Below are 21,430 nucleotides of genomic sequence, written 5' to 3' on the forward strand. Positions count from 1 at the left end.
CATGTACAGTATATGTACAGTATGTATGTAGGTTGAAAAGTTACAGAAATGTTATTTCTCAGTGTAATCAAGAGTGACTAATGAAATCAATCGCAGAATTCAATTTTTATCATAAATTTCATTTTACATTTTTTTTCAGGTTTTATTACATGGAGGCCTAGAATTCCATAATTTTAGCCATGAATTTGCTAAAAAATATTGCCAGTGTATGCAAATGTACTTGCTATATAAGATCAAACTCCAACAAGTAGCATTTTCCTTGAATCATTGTACATTATGTATACAAAAGCAAAATGAAAGTCAATTTTCATTTTGTTGAAATATTCCATATACCTGTACTCCTAATGCCTATTACTTGATTTATGAAGAACAGGACACTCAGGGATATATGAAAGTGTCACCATGGTAACATGTACAGTAGTACTGTAACTTTTAAACTGCAACCTACAGTAATATAAATGTGAAAGCGAAAAAGTCCCTGCTAAATTTCCTATTGAACTTTGGATTTGCTTCTCTTTCTAAAGTTACACATGTATTTTAATGTATGATGCATACATTTACTATTTATTCTTGACTTATCGCATTCCAATTCCTCAGAGGCAGGTTGGAATTGAGTAAATTACATTAGTTGGCAATTTAAACAAATTTTGATCGATTGTAAGACGGTTGCGGCCGATGACCTTATTTTGCTGACCAAAGTTTGTAGTCTTAGTGAAAGTGAATAGCGCCCTTAAGTTCATTAGTTCACATTTGTCAGTTTCTGTGAGGGAAGAATACAATTAACTACTGTACAGTACCTGGTCTGCTCCAATAAATAATGGCATTTTCTCCCCAACAATAATCTAATATGTCCAGTAAATCTGTTATCATAGATATGGTAGGATATATTTTAGATTAAATTAAGGCGACGGAAAATATCCCACACCTTAAACACCGTGTTCGAATTATGCAGTAGTTTAACACTGTTTGGAGAGATCTGTTTCATACAGTTGTAGTAACCCTACCTACATTAATTGGTAAAAAAAAGAATGACAGAAATTTGGAGGGAGATTTCTAGTTCTGTTACAGTACTGTACACATGTATGCCATTGTATGACAAATAAACAAACATAATTGCATAGGTTTGAATTATATGTTTGTAATGCTGTATTCAGGTATTCACTCGGACTGCACAACCAATGTTATGCAGGCCGTGAAGTAATATAATAAGTTTCAGCTGTTATTTCTCTTAAATCAGTAGCTGGACCATTGAAAAACACTGTCTGTCCAGACCTTGCGTTTACAAAACGGCCAATGAAATTCGACAAATTATGCCAATTATGTCATATTTTTGGATTTCATTTAAATGCCAACTGTCAACACCAACAGGTACTGACGACCTTTGAAGAACGATGTTAATTCTTTTTCGTCAGTCCAAAATAGCTTTAAAACCCAGGAAATTCTCAGGATTGTAACCTGTAGATGCACAAACACCTAAGACCAGTCAGTTTGACAGCATACTCCTTTAATGCCTGTAGCTGGATATGTATTCATTAAGTCAATACCTCACATCCTACTTCCTGGATATTATATTTCTCCTTTTTTCTATCAATTTGGTGTTGATTTTCTTTTTTTGTTTTGAATGTCCAGTGAATTAGGCCACTCAGGTGTCATATCCTACAACAACATTCGATACATGTACTCGTAGGCATTTATGTTGCATAAAAACAGCAGTGACGGAATAAACCACGGTTTCCATTTAGTATTGCGACCAATCCGATGTCCCATCCTAGCACAACAATCGTTACATGTACAGGCATTTATATGTTGCATAAAAACAGCTGTGACGGGATAAACCGCGGTTTCCATTTAGTATTGCGATCAATACGATGTCCCATCCTAGCACAACATTCGATACATGTACAGGCATTTATATGTTGCATAAAAACAGCTGTGACGGGATAAACCGCGGTTTCCATTTAGTATTGCGATCAATACGATGTCCCATCCTAGCACAACATTCGATACATGTACAGGCGTTTCAATGAGTATTGCGAGCAGTACAGATCGTTGAGGTGGAAAGCTTAAAATCCCAGAGTTGAAAATACTACTGATGTTCCATTTCTGATCGTGTTGTGCCTTATAGAATGGTAATGACATCTGGGTAAGTAAGAGAACTTTGTCTTTCACAATATCTGTGTAAAAGTAACAGAGCCTGACGTCAGGCCCACTTACATATACATTCTCTAATTACACCAGGGGCGTAGCCAGGGGGGGCCAAGCATATTTTTAAATTTTTTAAAAAATATTTTTATGATATCGCTAGTAATTTCAAAAGAGAAAATGCTAAGATGCAACTTACAAGGCCTGGGAAGTGCCATTTCCAGCGATCTGGGAGGCATTTTCAGCCAAAATTTTCTTGTACACTTCGCGCCAACCATAGTGGCGCTAGCCGTAGATAGTTAGCAATGTTGTATCTACGGCTCTGATTAATTGCCTACATTTTCGCCCTTCCCTTGGCAAATTCCTTGCTACCTGCCTGAACTACACAGGCTCTTTAGTGGATACACATTTTGCTACAGTAACAGTTTTTGTTTTATTTTTATTTTGTACAATATCTATAAGAGACTACTGCCCTCACTAGTGTGTACATAACCAACCCTGGACAATACCATGCTGTTCACACATGTATGTCACCGTGCACATGTGTTAAATTTAAAGTAATTGAGAATCTTATAGTTAACTTAAGGGTATAGTGTTTTAACTTGAATCTTCACCTGATAAGGGGGGGTGAAGATCTTACTTTTTTTATCTTTTACATTTTTTTTTTATACTTTTTTTTAATCACCAAATGTGCTGTAACAACTAAGCTGGGGGTGTCCTCAATCACTGCAGTGTTAACACTATCATCAGAAATGTTGGACTGCATTGTGCATGGAAGGATCTAAATTTTAGATTTCAGTTTATGGATTTATTTTATGTACAATGTGTTAATATGCTTCTTTGGCTATAAATCTCACTGTCACAGTTATGTTTTGTGATATGCATCACTATAATGAGTATGAATAAGTCATTAATGTGGATGCACATGTACAGTAAAAGTTGATCTCATATGAATTTATGAGACCATTCATTATCACATGAATTAAACATACTTTTTCCGAAATGTATGATTCTTCTTAAATTTAACAGCTCAATTTTGCCTGTTGGGAGAGTAAAGCTTAATTTTTTCTTTGGATATATAACATGGAAATTTTTATAAGTACCTACAATTTTTTATATTTTTTATGAAGACATACATGCACAGTGGGAGGGAGAATATTAGTTATATATGCTATGGGGGTTTTTCGGGGGAAATTCCCTCGTACATTGGCAAAGACTACAGTTAGATTGTGAAATGGATGTTCCGATTCCTTGCAGTACATGGGGAAGACAGTAAGAAGCCAGCAAGTTAAACCTTTAAGTACTTCTGTAATCGTAGTCGAACCATTATCGGTTGAGTATATAAATCGTTATGGATTGCAAATTAAGAAAGCATAAAAGAATAAAAATTTAATAAAATATGTGCTCATAGATCTGTTTATAATGCATAGTGGGAGGGAGAAAAATATTAATAATCAATGCTGTGGAGAGGTGGTGCAGGGTTTGTAGGGGGAAATTCCCCTTTCGTTGATTGCGAAAGACTACATTAATTAAGTTAGAATGTGAATTGAATGTTCCTGTTTCATGCAGCTATACTGTGTAAAATCCGGATAGATCTGGGGAAAACAACTTATGAAGTGACCAGCAAGTAAACCATTAATTAGCCTATACGTAATACTTCCTTCCGTACTATTTAACAGTTATTAGTTGATCAGCGAGTTACAGGTCGTGGATCAAAGTAAATTCAAACATACTTAGGTTTTTGAAACCTAGTATAGCAATTAAAAACATAAAATACAAAAACATAAAATATGAAAACATATATACTGTACAACATGAACTGTACTTGACTGTACATGATGTGTTTATTTTTAAACTGTAATAATTTTAAGTTGTAATATTTTATGCGATTTTGTGAAGTGCTTTGAGATCATTCTTTAATGTAAAGCGCTATATAAGAATAAATTATCATTATTATTATATATCTGTGATTAATTTATAGTGGGAGGTAGAGAATAGGACATGCTGTTCCTGGGGGATGCAGCAGGTTATAAGGGGGGGGGGGGGGAATTCACACGTTAGTCAAAGACTAAATTAAGTTAAGATTGTGAATTGAATGTTTCCTGTTTGCATGCTGTACTGTGTAATCAGAATAGATCTGGGAAATACAGTATGAAGTCAACAGCTATTAGACCATATATCGACTATTGTATCTGTAGTTTAACCCATAATTGTTGGCCCGTTGAGCATACCTCATTAGTCGATTGAGTTCACATCATAGTTGTTATATGTAATTAGAAACCAAATATAGCAATCAAACTGTGGCTTGCAATGAGCACTTTTAATGTCAGAATATGTCTTGTCCTTTATTAAAAGGGATTATAAGGTAAATTTAGCCGGGCTGCAAAGAATAATCAACTTGATGATAACAAAAGTCAGTAAGAAACTGGACTGAACACACATTGTTATGACTCATGGATACTTGCCTCCCCCCCTCCATCCCTCCCACCCTTCAAGAAAGAAAGAAAAAATGCTTGATGTTGAATACCATGCAATAGCCTTGCCAGGAGCATCCGAAAACGCTCTCCCTACACAAAAAATGTCGTACAATGAAATAAAAATTTCTTGAAAGTATTTTAAAAGTATATTACCCTTTTAGCATATTCTATAAACTTTAATCGGGAGCATTATTTTAACAATGAAATATTTTTACAATGAAATAAAAATATCTTAAAAGTATTTTACAAGTATTTTACCCTTTTAGCATATTCTATAAACTTTAATTGGGAGCATTATTTTAATTCGTACAAGGTTTCAATTTTTATATTTTTTTATTTATATTTTTTATATCTAGGTACAACCCTCTTACTGATTATCATCTCATTTAATAGTAAACTTTATGAAAAGGTTTTAATAATCCAGTACAAAAGTTTTCTGTCACCAAAACTGAATTTAACTGATCATTCATGCAAGCTCTACTGTATATTTTGTTATTGTTTTTTTTGTTTCGTTTATTCAAAAATTCACACTTGCATATTGCTTTAAGTAGCTGTCTTAATTGCTTTCTCCCTTTTTTTTTCTGTTAACTTTCATTTTTCATTTTGTTTTTGAGAAAAAAAAAATTTTCCCCATTTTTTCATATTTTTATGATTATTATAAAAAAAAAATTTTGCTCTTCTGCAAGTTACCTCTGCTTCTGTTAGACATATATGACAGAGCAGTATTTGTTAAGGTGACACTGTTTGTCATATTTTCATGATATATATATTTTTCATGATGAATAATATCTTGTCAGCTATCGCACGGGCTGGTGAGCATAAAGCCATTACTCTGTCGCTATCATGAATTTATGATAACTTTACTGTGTGCGTGGATCGGCACTGAGTGCTCAAAAAAACGGGGTACCCTTAATATCTATATATATTTATATACAGTTCTTAAGACCTTGAATTATGATATGAAGTACTGAACAGTTCATGAAGACTGAGCAGACGAAAGTAGGAATAGTTATAAATACTGCGGATTTCTTGGTATTGCAATCGTGGACCGGTTTTTAAAATTTCGAACATTTTTGCTGAATATTACCAAAATTTTAAGATTTTTCTCGTGCAAGGACACCTCATGACTGGTTGTTTGTGGACCGTCCGTATGTTTATCGTCGCCTAGGAGCTTTCACTCAACTTCTGCTGGCAGCCTTCAAGTATGCAAATGATGCTACTAATGCTGGGCTGCGGCTGAGTGTTAGCTGACTTGACTGCCCATCTGTGCTTGTTTAATACAGTAAACCATGCTGACATTAATATACTGTATGTAGATGAAAACATCATTTGCCTCGGCAGTCAGTCGACGATCGGAATAATTCTCTCAATTGATTTCATACATTTCTCGACGGAAAGGATGAATGCTTTGTACACGTTGTACTCGAAGCAGGTTTGACATAAAACGAAGGAAAACCACTTATTCGAAGCCCTTTGAACTTTTTTCATTTGGAACGAACTTGGAAGGACTTTAATCAAGGGCTCGACTATCTCATTTGGATCGCGAAAGCCTGTTTTCAAAACTTTCACTGCTTCAGTTGGATTTTTTCACAATTAGTTAATTGTGATATATCCAACCAAAATTAATCCTCTTGCTTCACTGGTCTCTTTTCCTGTTCATTATCAACTTTCAATTCTTTGCTCCACCACCTGGGAAACTCAGGTTCCTCTCAATTTAAAAAACAGTATAGCATGCATTTTGTTTTGTTACTTCTTTTCTTTGTGTGCGGGTGTGTGCGTAGTTTGGTAAATTTAAAACTTTTTATAACTCATGAAGAACTACACAGAGATCTTACCAATTCTTTGCATAGGATTTTAATAATATGCTTCCTGAGTACACCAACACATCTCTGAATAAGTATTAAAACATACCAATTGGTGACCAATTATTTGCATAGGATTTAAATATTATGCTTCCTGAGTAAACCAACACATCTCTGGACCAAGTATTAAAACATACCAATTTTGACCAATTCTTTGCATAGGATTTTAATATTATGCTTCCTGAGTAAACCAACTCATCTCTGGACCAAGTATTAAAGCATACCAATTTTGACCAATTCTTTGCAAATATAGGATTTTGGTATCATGTAATGTATTGGGTAAAATTATTTTTGTCCTCTCAAGTAATCAATCAAAGTAAATTTTGTTGATTCTCTTCTATCTAAAGTGAATAACAGCACCTGTGCAACTTTAATATTTTGAAGCAATGTTCCAAAACCAATTTTAAGAGCTTGTTTTTCTTGAAAGTAGCAAATTCATATCAAGTTACTCACTTTTCATTTCGTTTCTAGCAACTTCAATTTCTACCTGCTGATCTGGCTATATAGATGCATCCATGGTCCAATAATTACAGCCACTGCTTTCCTTTTGTATGTTTTGACAAAGCAGAACAAAATTTCTGTATAACAGGTCCCTGGATTTGTTTCTCATTGAACACTATTCTTAGGGCATTCAACAATCCTTCTTTCTTTGTGACAAAAGCATTGGGTTTTAACTGAACAGTGCTTAGCTAGCTAGATAGCATATATTTGAAACACATCTGAGAGCTTTCATTCAGTGTTCTGTTGAATGAAGCCAGGAAGCACATACAAATACACAAAAAGAAGGAAAAATCAGAAGAAAATAGCTCATCTTTTAAGACTGTTGTCAACTTTTGGAGGTTTTTACTGTATGTTGTGTCTGTGTGTGTGTTTTTGTGTTGAAAAGGTACGGATTGACTAATACATGTACTGTACATGGTCAAGAGGATTGGACTTGATCTTTCAGCCGGTTTACTTGCTGGGATGGTTGCCTTGTTCCATTGACATTGGTGTGGAAATATCTCAGTTTATTATACTAATCAACAAGTGGAGAGTCATAAGTAATTAGTTGTAGTTGGTTGTTCAATTCTTGTCTTGTTTTTAATGTACAGTATTCATTAAAAACAGGAATTCTGAACCAGATTCAATACCATGTTGTTTGAAAGGCCTTTACGCCTAATACCCACCTGTACACCGTAATTCTCGACCACTGGCAGGATTTTTAAGCTGTTTCTGTTTGTATACATGTGATTTTTTCCTGTGAATTTCCTTGTTTGGATGAAACTTTTAACGTAATACTTCCAATAATAGTTATTTTCAAATCTGTTTTAGCCTGAAGCATTTGGCTTCCTTTGTTATCGATGACAATCATTCCAGAAAAATGGACATTTATTCATCTGGTTATCATAATCATGATAATTGTGAGAAAAATAGTAGATTACTAAATATTTAGACTAGTTACTCCAGTTTAATGACAGACTTTCAAATATATGCTGTCCAGTTTAATGACAGTACTTACAGATTAACAGTGTGGGTACAGTACGTTGGTTTTGGAGATTTATAGTGTGAATTAGCATATGTTTGGCCCAGGAAGCATTTGTAGCTCCAATTTGCTTCGGTCCTTGCTTACCTGTCTCCTCCCAACCTTAGCACCTTGTTCTACCGTGTCTAGAATCACCTGGTAACCTTTTTACACTGTGCGCCCTCTATGACAGCTGTCCCTCTGGTCATTGTCAATTTGTAGCTCAAAAAAACAGCGCAGTGTTATTGTTATGTTTTAATAAAAAATAAATAATAAAAAACAAATTGAAAAAAAGAATGTCAAAAACAGTGTGATGTTTCGGAAAGCACAGTTAAGCTGTCACTGTGTACGTATAGCAGGTTAATGCATTGTACTGTACCATTAAAGCTTCCCATTATATGTTTAGGATTAATAACTTTTCAGATATTGCATAAAACCTCTATATAATACCTGGTCGGCAACCATCACTTTTTACCGTTGCCAGCTAAAATAATGTGAATAAGACATTGTGTTTCATCTACAGTATGGTGAACCGCAATTAGGAGACGTTCTAAAATGCACAGCGTAAGCTACTTGATGTCACAACTCACGATCAACGTATCTCATGTGCATTATTGTGCATCTTCTTACTATGGGCATATTTTTCTTTCTTTTTCTTCATCTTCTTTTGGGCTTTTAAGTGTTTGAAGTGATTGAATATTCATGACAATTGACACTCTTAAGAGGCCACAGAGAGCCTGTTGATGATGTGAGCATGCTCAATTCAATCAGCTAGTTTGATCGTCACCCATGGATCGAGCCAAGCACGAGGAAACGATTAAAGAATTCATCGTATCCGCAAGTTACACGTACTGTAATATAAAAACAATTATTCCTGCAGAGGATAACAAGGCGGACGGGAAAGATTGAGTGACATTGAGAAGGAGTGTATATAATTAGTTTGTGAATATTAATGAGATTGTAAAATATCATGGATGCTAATTGGAATCTAAGAAACGACTCGTTTGAGATCTTTGACGAAGAGGACGTAAGCGATAATGACGATGATCTCCTCGACGATGAAGAAGTCTTTTTGGGGGACGTCGATACGAAAGGGATGAGCCAATCAGAGGGGAACCTGTAAGTCAATTTTTAAGTAATAGTACCTGATAGTCCATCTTTCACTGGTCAAGGTAAAATGTTCTTTTCATAGTATGATATAGTACACAGCTGTAATAATTGAATGTTGATTAATAACATGCACCAACTTACACAGTGCCCCCTCCCCCCCCCACCTGGCGCCCGCTTTCCATCGGACAGGCATAATATTTTCCTTGCGTATATCTTGTGATATGCCTGTAGGGCTTGAGTTTAGGAGAGATAGTGTTAAAATTAAGCTCATGTTTTGCAGCAAACACTCGCATAGTAGTAGTAAGTTGAGTCTCGTCTTTCCGACATGCTCAGTGATAAACCTCCACCACGTATCACGATCTTGCGCAAGGTTTATTGCTTCCTCGAAATTGTTAATGTTAACGTCCTTACATTGCGACTTTATTTTTCCAAGCAAGGTAGTCACAGGCCTTCCTACTGTACTGTACCAGTTTAGCAGTATGTCTCAATGCTTCTCTTAAAGCAACCTTTGCTGGAGCGTCCTCCTGGACACTCGCATACCTTTTGGTAATTACTGTAACACTTGTGTACAATATTGATCACACCTACATGCTAAGAATATATATATCAGTAATTAATTGACCCCATTACTGTGAAAGTTTGCAGTGAAAAGCTTTGTACAAAATAAACTTTTATATTTTTAGTTCCCAACTCAAGCTGTACAGTAGTTCACTATAGTGCCATAATTAAATCTTTGGTACAAACAGACATATTTCCTCCTAAAACTTTTAGCTATATATTTACCCGCTGGTATACTTTAGCTTTGACAAATTAACAAGTTTCAGTGTCAATGCTTATACAGTGTGTATCAAAATAGTATGGCCTTAAAGATGAGGAATCGGCTGTTTAAATATTGCTAAAATCGATGATGCCAGGCACCATATTTTACACGTACATTGTTCCTGTAACTAGTTTCAGATTCGTGACTGTGCTGTTTATTGGTTTTCGCCAGCCATAACTGCTATCGACTCTCAATCGAACTTCAGAAATGGGAAAGCTGTGACGTCACGCAAAATCCCGCATACAATATTGTTTGATTCCGCTGAGACGACATGACATCTTTAATTTATCTGTTCTTGTAATTTAGCATGTTTTAGGCCAGCCTGTAGTATGGACCGATACATATATGTTTAATTTACTCTTTTTTCAAGGTATTTAAATATTTGTTATGATATTATTTCAAGAAAAATAATTATTCCGATACATCTTTCTTTTTCAATTTTTTTTTTTTTCTTTGCTCTTTCATCGTGATGGTGAAAAATTTACCAAAAGTAAAATATGATAAAAAAAAAGGAGAAATATGATACATTATTTATCCCATGTTTAAAATCAAGCTCAAATAATGCATCATCTACTTGACGCACCACAAAGTTTGTGTTTCATTTGGCTTAATGGTAAGACTGACTGCATACGATATTGTCCGTTTACCGCACTGTGCTTGTAGAGTGCATCCTGCAGAATTGTAAAGACTGCACCAGGAACCCATTAATTCTTCTGCTGGCTAGCTTGTTTGAAATGAGACGCCAGTTGATATCCAGTGAATATAGTACAGTTTAAGTGTATTGTAGGACACAAAAGACTAGCTGATTCACAATGGATCATATTTGACATTGCCCTGTAGCTATGATGTTATTGCATGACAGCATGACAGTCTTTGAATTGACTATATGAACAATATGCCATTATCCAGGAAAGTAATGTGCTTTTCGTCGCTATAGGTGGAGTTCAAAAGTCTTACATGCACATACTGCACATGTATTTTACAACGCTCATGGGCCATGCAATTGTTGGGTTTTAATTTCCTTATGCAATCAACACTACAGACCGAAATGTTTCCTGATAGGTCATGATCAAGGTTAGTATTGAAGAACTGTATAGACTCCTGATGTGCAGGTGACCTCATTAATTCCCATATGACGTAAGATTTGTCACAGTGTCCTATTCGTAATGCGTTAGGTTGTCTTGTAGAATACATTTTTGAGTAGTCAAATCAGAAATTTGTTTTTTCAGAATACATAAAAAATAAATGTGTTTCTTATTCGTCATCTGCCAAAAGCAGTTGTTTTCGTTATGGATATATTTCCATATTTGTTTTTTTTAATTAGAGGCAACTTATGTAATACCTGTATCAACATAATGGACTAACCTACAAAGCCTTTGGTACATATGGGCTATTATATATGTGGTTAACAATTTCTGCATTGAAGTACACAACACAGTAAACCAAGTACAATTTTAATGTTCCTTTCATAATTTTTATTCTACCTGTTGAATGTTTAAACTGACTTTGACAAACAGTGCCGACCCTACAATTCTAGTAATTTAAAGCAACCTTTCTGAGAAATGACGGTCTAGCCGTCGCTGGCCAAAGAATTTGTACCAACAAAGTCTTTGGCTTTGAGTACAGCGTTTCTGTATGTTGCCTTGATGGACGAATCTAACTGTAACAGTTATTACAGACTTTGCCATCTGCGTTATAGTCATTACAGACCTTCCAATTGGGATCCCCCTCATGAGTTTGCAACCTGGTCGGTAAAAGTGACTTCATAGTTTTCCCTTTCGGGCAAAGCAAAGAGGGATTCTGGGAAAACCAAATTTCCAAGGGAAATCAATTATAAAATAACCACCTTCTATTGAGAGTATTGGTGCGTGTTTTCAAAATGTATGTAGTACCTTCATGTCTTCCCCTCCCAGACCTGCTACCCTCTCCTTCCCATTGCCTCGCGCCAAGCTTCCCACGAATCCTTCCATACCAAGGAAACTTCCATCATAGGCAGTGGGTTGTCTGTGGCGATGCCTACAGTAGTTGAACACATCAAACATTATAAGTATAGTAAATGCATAGTAAAAAGTATTAGTCATCCCTTGTTAAATTACGATTGATCAACTTTCTGCCTCCATATATAGTGATAGGAAAATAGTTCATCGTCATGGATACGTGATTACTGTACCATATCTGTACAAATGCCCTAGCTACATAATATTTGGCTCCTGTATACAGTACCCACCTGCACAAAGTAAGTACTAGTAAGATGGCATCAGTGTCACTGATAATATACATGCTGGTATCGTACGTTGACGACCAATCAGTACACATCTACAGTAGTACTGCAGAGCCGATAATATACATCTGTGCTGGCGTATAACTGATCAAAACAGCCAGTTTTATGAGTTTAAAGAGAGCACAAATGAATTATGAGACTGAACCAGCATATATATTATTAGTACCCAATACAAAGTATGATATCTAATTATTCGAAAATTTGTGCACATCTATGTATCGTGCGTGCATCAGGTTAGATTCTCAGTTTATTACACGTCGTTAATTTTTGTTGGTGTTGACAAATTGCTTTCTTGGACCTCAGAAACTGTACTGTAGCCATTCTTTTTGTCCAACTTGTGTTTGTTGCTGTTATAGTTTGTCATTATTAAGCAGTGAAGATAGCGAAGGGATATGTGTGATGTCTGACTTTATTACTTCACATGCATGGTCTGCATAATTTGAAAATAAAGAAATAGAAATTGAATAAATATACATTGATTCCAGCAGCTTTCTTTGATGCACAAATTACAATAGCAGGTGTCATATATATATATATATATATATATGTATATATATATATATACAGTATATACATATACAGTGGACTTAAGACCTTCCTTACCGGTTTCTGGACATACAATCAGCATCCATAGCCTAGTGGTTAGGGTGTCCGCATATAAAGCGGGAGGCCAGGATTCGAATCCCGGTGGAGGTTCAAAGTTTTTTCACTGTTCTTGATTTTCCAACTCATTACAATTTCAATTCTATATATTTACCGTAGGGTATAAAGTTCAGTAACAGCAGTTAAGTGCTCTATACAATTATTGGAGCAGAGCTATATGTGTGTAAACACGCTATTCCATCGCATTGCAACTCAGAGTGTCAAGCACACATTGAGTTCTTGTCTCTGTGGTGATCATCAGGCAACTCTTGATGCCTGGTGGCCTGATGATGAATGCCAACGTGAAAAAAAACTCAATGCAATGGAATAACGTTTTTATATCTATCTATAGAAGAAAAAAATATATATATATATATATATATAGTCATAAATTACCACAGGAAAAGTAATACATGTATGTAGATTCATACATGTCACACATATGTCTGTAATCATACCCTTTTCACCTGTTTTGTCAACTTATGTACAGTATGCATGGCCAAGTTTAGATTCCCTAGAACTGAGAAGCAGAAAGCATCAGTCATTCCTTTGATCTGTTTTGTGTTACTTTCAATTAAAATCAGTGGGAATCCCACCACTTCTTGACCTACATTTGAAAAGCATTATACACATCAGATAAAACCCCTGAATGCTCCTTTAAGCAAACTTACAATTGGTCAAATTATTTTGTTGTGTGACAATTGTGACAGCTTTAATAGTCTGTACCCACTCACTCCCACTATACAAATTAACCAACCTATACAGTAGCTCTGCTCAACTTTACAAGTTGAAAAAAAAAATCAAGGAGGTTATTTATAAACAAACAATGACAATTGTTGAATGTCAAGATTCGTTTTGTTCGAATTAGTTACAGTTTTAAAGGTCTATTAACGAACATCTTGCTAATAAGCTCCATCTCGATCTGCAATTAAAAAAAAAAAAACTTCCGGTCTTATAGTGACATTAATTAACTATTAATAATTCACTATTGCAAACGACGCTCGCTCGTTTGGCGAATGGTGTGCATCTCACGTATCTTATCATGATCAAAGTTTTGTGGATTATTATCTCATATTGACACTTCGATGTCGATGTTTATTATATTTCCATACATCGTCTGAACTTGAGATTATTAGCTTTTGGCTTCTAAGACCTGCTTGGATCAAATACACCAGAGTATCATTAATATTCTTTTGTACTGTATGTACAAAGGATAATGATTGAGAAACAGTGTTGCCACTGTAGTATAGTTTCATCTTTCATGACACTGATTCTACTTAATATAGATATGATAAATAGATTGATTCAGCATGAAATAATCTTTTTTTTTTTAATTATTTTTTCAGTTAGTTTTCAATGCATTTATTTGTTTATCCATTCATTTATTTATTTGTGCATTTATTTATTAATTTATTTATTTGTGTATTTATTGATTTATTGAGCTATAATCCAGGGACACACCGGGCAGTATGATACAGTAAGCCATATATATACTGTATGGTGCACAATATACTTAATCTTGGTGTGTCTTCAATTTAGTCAACTTTTGATTGCAAAATATTGTAGGACTTACAGTAGCCATAGCTTTATATAAGCCTGCAGCTAGATATGTGATACATAGCCTGTACTGTACAGTATAACATTTCCACAAGAATGCCATACATTGCAATCAACTACAATCAAGTCCTTGTGGTTCCCTGTTCAACAAGTTGTTTCATTTCCTAAATCATAATTTACAAGAGCGCCCTCTAAAATGTGTTTTTTTAATTTACCTAGTAGAATTCAGAGGTTATTTGGAGTATACTAAATAACATGTTGTTTCAAGGAACTTCGTAAGAATTACAAAAAGGTTTTCCAGGCCATTAATGTTAACTGTTTTAAGCTTAAAAGTAGAAAGCAAATTCTCTCATCATGTTTAAAGCTTAGTTAATAGATATCCTTACATATCACATACAGTCATCATTGCCCAGATGAACAGTTCTTCTTAAATATCTTTGTAGGCAATATTTTGCACCATTTGGGAGCTATCAAGATTTCTTAAGTAATTGTGTCAGGGGCTTGCCATTTTGTAATTATTTGTCATTAGAGATACAGTAAGTTAAAGCCACAGAATTATCTATTATTTGGCATGACTTTATTACATTCAGATTCTACTGTATGTGGATCAGAAGATGAAGGCAGCTTAGATACAGTATAAGCCAACATATGAGGACTTAACTTTTGGGTAGATATTTATCCCCCAAAACTTCCAGAAAGTAACGAAATGTTGCCTTAACATACTGTACTGTAATTTCATAAAGATACCACTTTACTTAATCTATTAATCAAGTTGAACAAATTTTTAATTTGGTTTCCTCCTGTAATTATTAAAATGACAGTGTGTATACATAAATAATTTGTTGTTGCTGTTCACTGGCGTTGACCTTTAACCTCTCTTCTCCTACGTAGGTAAATGAAACAACATGAGCCATTTACCCATTCACCTATTTGACGCACAAATATTTTGAACGCATCACTGCCAATTTATTCTCAATATAATGGATAATTTCCTGCAAATCTTTACACTAGCTGAGTTGTTTCAATAGTAAAGCTATTACAGATAACACATCGAGGAAGTGATCTGTTATAACAAGACTTTTAAGTTCTGTACAATCACGTAGACCAATGATGACAGGGTTGGGTTTGCGTCTCCTTTAACAGACAACTCAAGAGAATAATTTAGCGCTCAAGTTGTGTGCTGTACAGTGTTTTTTTTTTGATAGGCTCTAAATTTTGACTGTTATATTTAATACATGGTTCCTGTGCACTCAAAAAATTCTGTTAACTTTTATTAAAAATTTGACAATTCTTTTTCCTACGCGATAACGCCAAGTTATAAAAATGTATAAAAATTCTATATTTAAAATATAAATAATATATAAAAAAATATATAAAATAACAATTTTATGAAAATTTATAAAAATTTTATACGTGTAAAATTAAGTTGAGCTAACGTTTCGATCCTAGCAGGATCTTCTTCAGAGGCTGAATGACAAGTAACAGTAACAGAAGGGACAAATAAACACACAGAATACAGACAGGTTAATTGAGCAGGGTGAACACAAAGAGATAGATGTAAGGGGATAAGCCGACAAGGGATGGAGAGAAGAAAGCAACAGGGGAAGAGGAGAGGTAGGAGATAAGCAGTGGAGGGACAAAGAGAGGATTAAGGGAAGAGGGTAGGGCATAAACTAGAGAGGGCAAATTATTCTATGATGATGAGAAAATTAAAGGAAAGGCGTAGAGTTCTTGAAAGTTCTTTTTGCCAATTATTCTTTCCCTCGTCTTCTTAGAACCATTTCACTCTCTTGATCTCTGTTAATATCTTCTCCCTCATTATCATTGCGTGTGATGCCTTTATTTCTCTACTGATTCACATCTTGCAACGACTGTAAAGTCTACCACTCTCTCTCTCTCTCTCCATGACGTTCTTTGCACATTTAGTTCTTTGAGAATTCATGTTTCGTGTTTCGTGTCTGTAAATTTTTATTAATTTCGATTTAAGAAAGCTTAAATCATTTCCCATTTAGCAAGAAATCATACACTTCCATGTATTTACTTTTGTTGCCTTGATTCCTTTCTTTTGTGTTACATGTTTCTTTTATTTATTTATTTATTTATTTATTTCTTATGGTATTTGCCAGTCTTACTCTTTATTCCTTGTTGGTTTTGCTTTCATTTTGTGAATACTTCCCTCGTGTAAAAGTCACGTTTACCAGGAAAATAATTAGCATAAATGTTGTAATCTCAGACAGAGACAATGCTTCAGAGAAAGATATAAAATTTGAATTCATTGTTTATTGATTCGGTGCGCCAAAATTCTCTCTTCGCATAGATCTAATCTTTCAAGATGAAATAACCTGTTTGAAGCAAACTCTACCAGGTTTCCTCATTAAATTTGGATCGCGGTTGACATAGTCCTTGTCCTAGTTAGTGTATCCACAATCTTTATTATATAAAATTTCCATTTTAAATAGTATAATAAATATATATAAATTTGCCTAGGCAAGGAATATTAATCCAAGGAGCAAGAATTAACTGTATAATATAAATTTAATACTGTATGTACCAGCCGTTTGATAACTTATTGCAATCGCTACATATGCTCATTACGTATTCCCCATAAAACCAGCATTTACTTATTACACAAACGATTATATTTACTCATATTCAGTATAACCTGATCTCTTGTATCGATTAATTTTTTTTCTTAATTAAATATGACATTTAAGCACTGCTTCAAAAATTTATCCGCATCTTGTAATTTTTTACAAGTTTTTGGAAATTTTTTATGTTTATACTGTGAATATCTTGTGTTTTTTTTTGTGGAAAAAAATTTGAAGAAGGTTGATTTTTAATATGTACCTGCCATGAAATTAATTTATAGCTTAAGTATAGAGCCCTGGATCTGAATAATCCTACAGCCATATAGCATTATGTCATGGGCATGACAGGCAAGTGTGGGAGAGGGGGGAGGGGGAGGGCGTAATTACTCTAGGGTCTACGAAAAGATGGAGTAGACTGTGGTCAAATATGGAAATATGGAATAAAGAATAGTGCATTCCATTTCATAACATACTTAAATTAAGGGGCAGGAAAGAGTGCAAGATAGGGCCCCATTGATATAACCTTGACCTGTGACCTGACCTGGTTCTCGACAACACTGATGATTGAAGACTATGCACTTTACCATCTGAAAACTAAACTTTCGTGTATCAAAACGAGGGACAGAATTTTGACCTACTTTCTGTGGACGGATCGATTCCTGGATCTTGAAGATCAAATTGCCAAGAACTATAATAACATTCATCTATATAATGTTAGCACTGTGAAAATATATAGACTGATCCATAAATTGATGTAAACATGTACAAACCTACTGTACAACGATGCAGTGAAACAAATTCAGAGGCATTTTTACCATTTTTATGATATTCACACCAACACATGTGTATACATTCAGAAGAAGAGAGTTGAATATACTGTAATGAGTGTCTGCATGTCATTATAATGTTAGCCCAGGATTGCTTGGGATCATTCAGGAATGAAGATCTCCTAACAACCCTTTCCTTCTCACATGGAGTGACCAGTCTCTCTGTGTATCACCTATTATAAAGGTTTGAATTGACTCCTGGTGGTAATTAACATTGAAATTAATTACCATATTTTACCCAGCTGACAGTAACACTATCTTGCTACTCAGTAACTGATTAATATGACCTTGGTATAAACTACATCCCTGATAGTCATACTTTTCTTGCTAATTCTACATTGAACTCTGGTTTTCACCAAGATCATCTTAGAGGTACTCCCAGCACTGGCAAATGTTTAATTGTGGCCTGGGTATTATAAAAGGGCCCATGGAGAGGCCAGATACATCCCCTTCATGCACACTTGAGAAATATTATTGCACAATTATGTATTGTCTTTTAGCATGTATACCAGAACCATGTTGCTTTTGGCTGAAGTTCAAAGGTCACATAACATGCACCAGTGGATGTGCACGAGTAAACTATATAGCACTATCTCATTTAATTTGCATGTATGCTAATATAGTTAATAACAACACTTGAGCTAGTTGGAAATACTTGAATGGCCTTTCACACTGGACTAGCTACAAATGGCAAACAAACTTTTCATTTTCACTTTAATGGAGATTGACCCAAATTTAACTATCATCTTTTAATACTCTCATATGACAGAACAATATTACTCAGACTTCAAACAGCTAAGAAAAAATTAAGCTAATTAATGCTCCATTTATGATTTACCCTAAAGTCATATCTGAGAACTGTCATTTTGTATTAGTCTGTGATGTCATAGTCATTAGTGCCTATATACGATATGAACACTTTCACTTTCTCTTGATAAGTTTCTCTTCATAATTTTGCCATAGATTTAAATAATAACATGAAGGCTAAATACATTGAAGCACATGCATGTGGTTTCGATGACATTGTCTAAAATTTATTTGTTTAGACTTGATCAAGTCCTAAGATTTGTCTGTGCAGGAATTAAACCAGTGTGATATTTTCCAAGTGAAATCAGATTTTCTTTATTATTATTTTGTTAAATTTTTATAACAATATTAGTTTTTCGTGACAGCTTTATATTTCTATAATCCCAACAGTAGATCACTGATGATGGTATCGGGTTTGTGCAGCATCTCGTTAAGTTCAGCTGATTTGGTATATATATAGTTGTCTAGCAGAACTTGTAATTAATGCAAGCAGTTATGATGATGTTTAATTACTCAAATTTAGTAATTGATTTATCCTGGTAACAGGTGAATATTTACTTTGATAAATATTCCCCCCCATTCCCCCTCCCCCCCCCCTCCAAAAAAACATCCAACTGCTATAACTAAATTCATGGTTAAATTTAATACAGTGCACCTGTTAGGGCATGAGGAAGTACTGTACAGTACTGAACTGCTTAGGTTGTGATCATCATATATAATTATTAATGAAACACTATAATAATTACATATTAAGTAAACCTGACCTGAATGGGAAAATATGGCAGAAGGCTATATAATTTATGTCATGAAAGGTATATTATTAAATATGCTTCAGATGCATTATACTGTATGTGAAGTTCAGTGTTTGAATATAATTCATAAGTTCATTGAGTGTCAACTTAATCTTTACAACTATAAATCATTGGCCAACTGACATACATGAGATATGATATATCAGCTGTAAAATCAATATATATCAGTACATGATAAATAATATAAATAGGAAAGAAAATGCTTTTATTGTATATTACTTATAGTGTGTACAGTTAAAGTCAATAGGGTCCAAAGTTTGAACTCTCTGTGGATAGGTACATAAACACGTACATAAACACTGTATTGGTTTTATTTCAAAAAGGTACTACATGTCCCGTACATGTCTCCTGTTCATGAAAATGCATCTAATTAAGCTAATTGATATGCGTGGAGAAATTTTAGTGCCTGTTGATTAATTAGTGTTAATTGTTTGGCCATGTGCAACATTAATTGACCAGCTGGATCCGTCGCAATGTGTTGAAATCTTTGCTCTGGATTGGTTCAATTGACTTTATAGAGTAATTGGCCTCTCAACGAGGTGTCTATTAAACAGCAGAACATATATGAGGATACACGTATACTGTACACTAGCTTTTAGTTACAGTATCTATGTGCACACGCATGTATGCGTGCATGTAGGAAACTCCATCTGAAATATACCTTTGAACTGCTGAATTATATTCCAACCCAATCTGCCTGCCTCAGGTTTGTCGGAAAAGCCTTAAATCACGATGTCGTAAATTTTTCTACGTGGTTGTGATTCTCTGGAAATAGAATCTTCCGAATGCCGAATTGCAAATAATCCGATCGATTTGCTAGATGGATTTTGAAACTGTAAAAAGACGTGAGGGAAACTTTGGCCGGAATGAATTTTATCTGGATAGTTTCGGGTTTATAGAACGCATGGTTCCCTCGGTGATATGAATTTTATCTGGATAGTTTCGGGTTTATAGAACGCATGGTTCCCGGTGGTTAAGTTCTGGTCGTCAATAACACTAACCAGGCATTGAATGCAAATTGTAAGTTCTGAAACTTTGGAGGTTAAATTATTACCGGCCCTGAGAGATTTAAAGTAAAAGAGAGAGCTCTGTGTCCAGGATGAATCTGTAAGTTATCACTATATTAATATGTCCTGTTTTTTCTTCATTTTTCCATTTTTTTTTTTTTATCCTTCCGTAATTGTGAGCTATTTATATTCAAGGTTTAGTTGGGGAAAGAAGAAGGTGTGATACTAGGGCTACTGTAATTAAACATCGCATCACAACTCACCAATTTAACTGGTTCTTGTCAAGTAACACACAATTCCTCTGTACCTTAATAGTCTAACAATTTTGATTGTATTTCAACCTAAATGGCAATTTTGATGTACATACTGGAGTGATTTGAATAATAGAGGGATGGCTGGGAAGGACGAGGAAAATATGTTTGCCAATAACGGCGCAGTAAAGTGCTTGTAAAATGTGTCTATAGAGTTATCCCGTGGTTGCCCAGATGCTCAAAGATGGGAAGACTTTGACCTACATCACCTAGCTATCTTAAAGCAGACAGATTCCAAATTGACACTTTCCCATCTTCTGTACCTACTGCAAAAACACACTGAGCCATATATAATATAAACAGAAGCAGTGCTGAAATGTTACCCGTTAGTGTAGGCTACCCGTACATGAACGAGGAAATTTAGTGCCTGCAAATAGCGAAGGCGAATCAAAACAGGTACTGTAAGTACAGTGAGTAGCATCTCTTGCGATTACCCAAACCTGCAGCCTGCTGGGTCAGTTCTTGGGGAAATAACAGAATGTCACAATTTGACCACAGATGGAAGTAGTCAATGAAGTTTGTGACAATTTTCATAATAAACTTTAAGTGAATATAATAATAATAATAATTATTATGATTTATATTAACGCATGCATATCTACCCGGAAGGGTGCTCAAGGCGTGGGAGAGAAAGAGAATTTAAGGAAGTAAAAAAAAAGAAAAATCGACAGAAGAACTTATTGGTT

The 21,430-nt window shown here is 34.8% G+C and overlaps 1 protein-coding gene across 7 annotated transcripts in view; it reads left to right on the top strand.

The window, feature by feature from the left end:
* Positions 1-21,430, top strand: part of LOC139969089 (maternal embryonic leucine zipper kinase-like) — a 174,330-nt gene that overhangs the window by 83,711 nt on the left and 69,189 nt on the right. For 2 of the 7 annotated variants that reach the window (XR_011793647.1, XM_071973859.1), the window contains exon 1: positions 8,917-9,101. The exons of 3 other annotated variants lie outside the window; for them this stretch is intronic. Coding sequence is in view for 3 of the 4 variants with exons in the window: in XM_071973859.1 (XP_071829960.1) it covers positions 8,953-9,101 (149 nt within the window). In the remaining variant the exon portion in view is untranslated. Of the gene's footprint in view, positions 1-1,731; positions 2,144-8,916; positions 9,102-19,819; positions 20,534-21,430 lie in introns of those variants that run through there. 2 more of the 7 variants (XM_071973861.1, XM_071973862.1) reach the window with 2 other exon arrangements.

The sequence above is a fragment of the Apostichopus japonicus genome, chromosome 6 (assembly GCF_037975245.1).
Source record: "Apostichopus japonicus isolate 1M-3 chromosome 6, ASM3797524v1, whole genome shotgun sequence".
NCBI lineage: Eukaryota > Metazoa > Echinodermata > Holothuroidea > Aspidochirotida > Stichopodidae > Apostichopus > Apostichopus japonicus.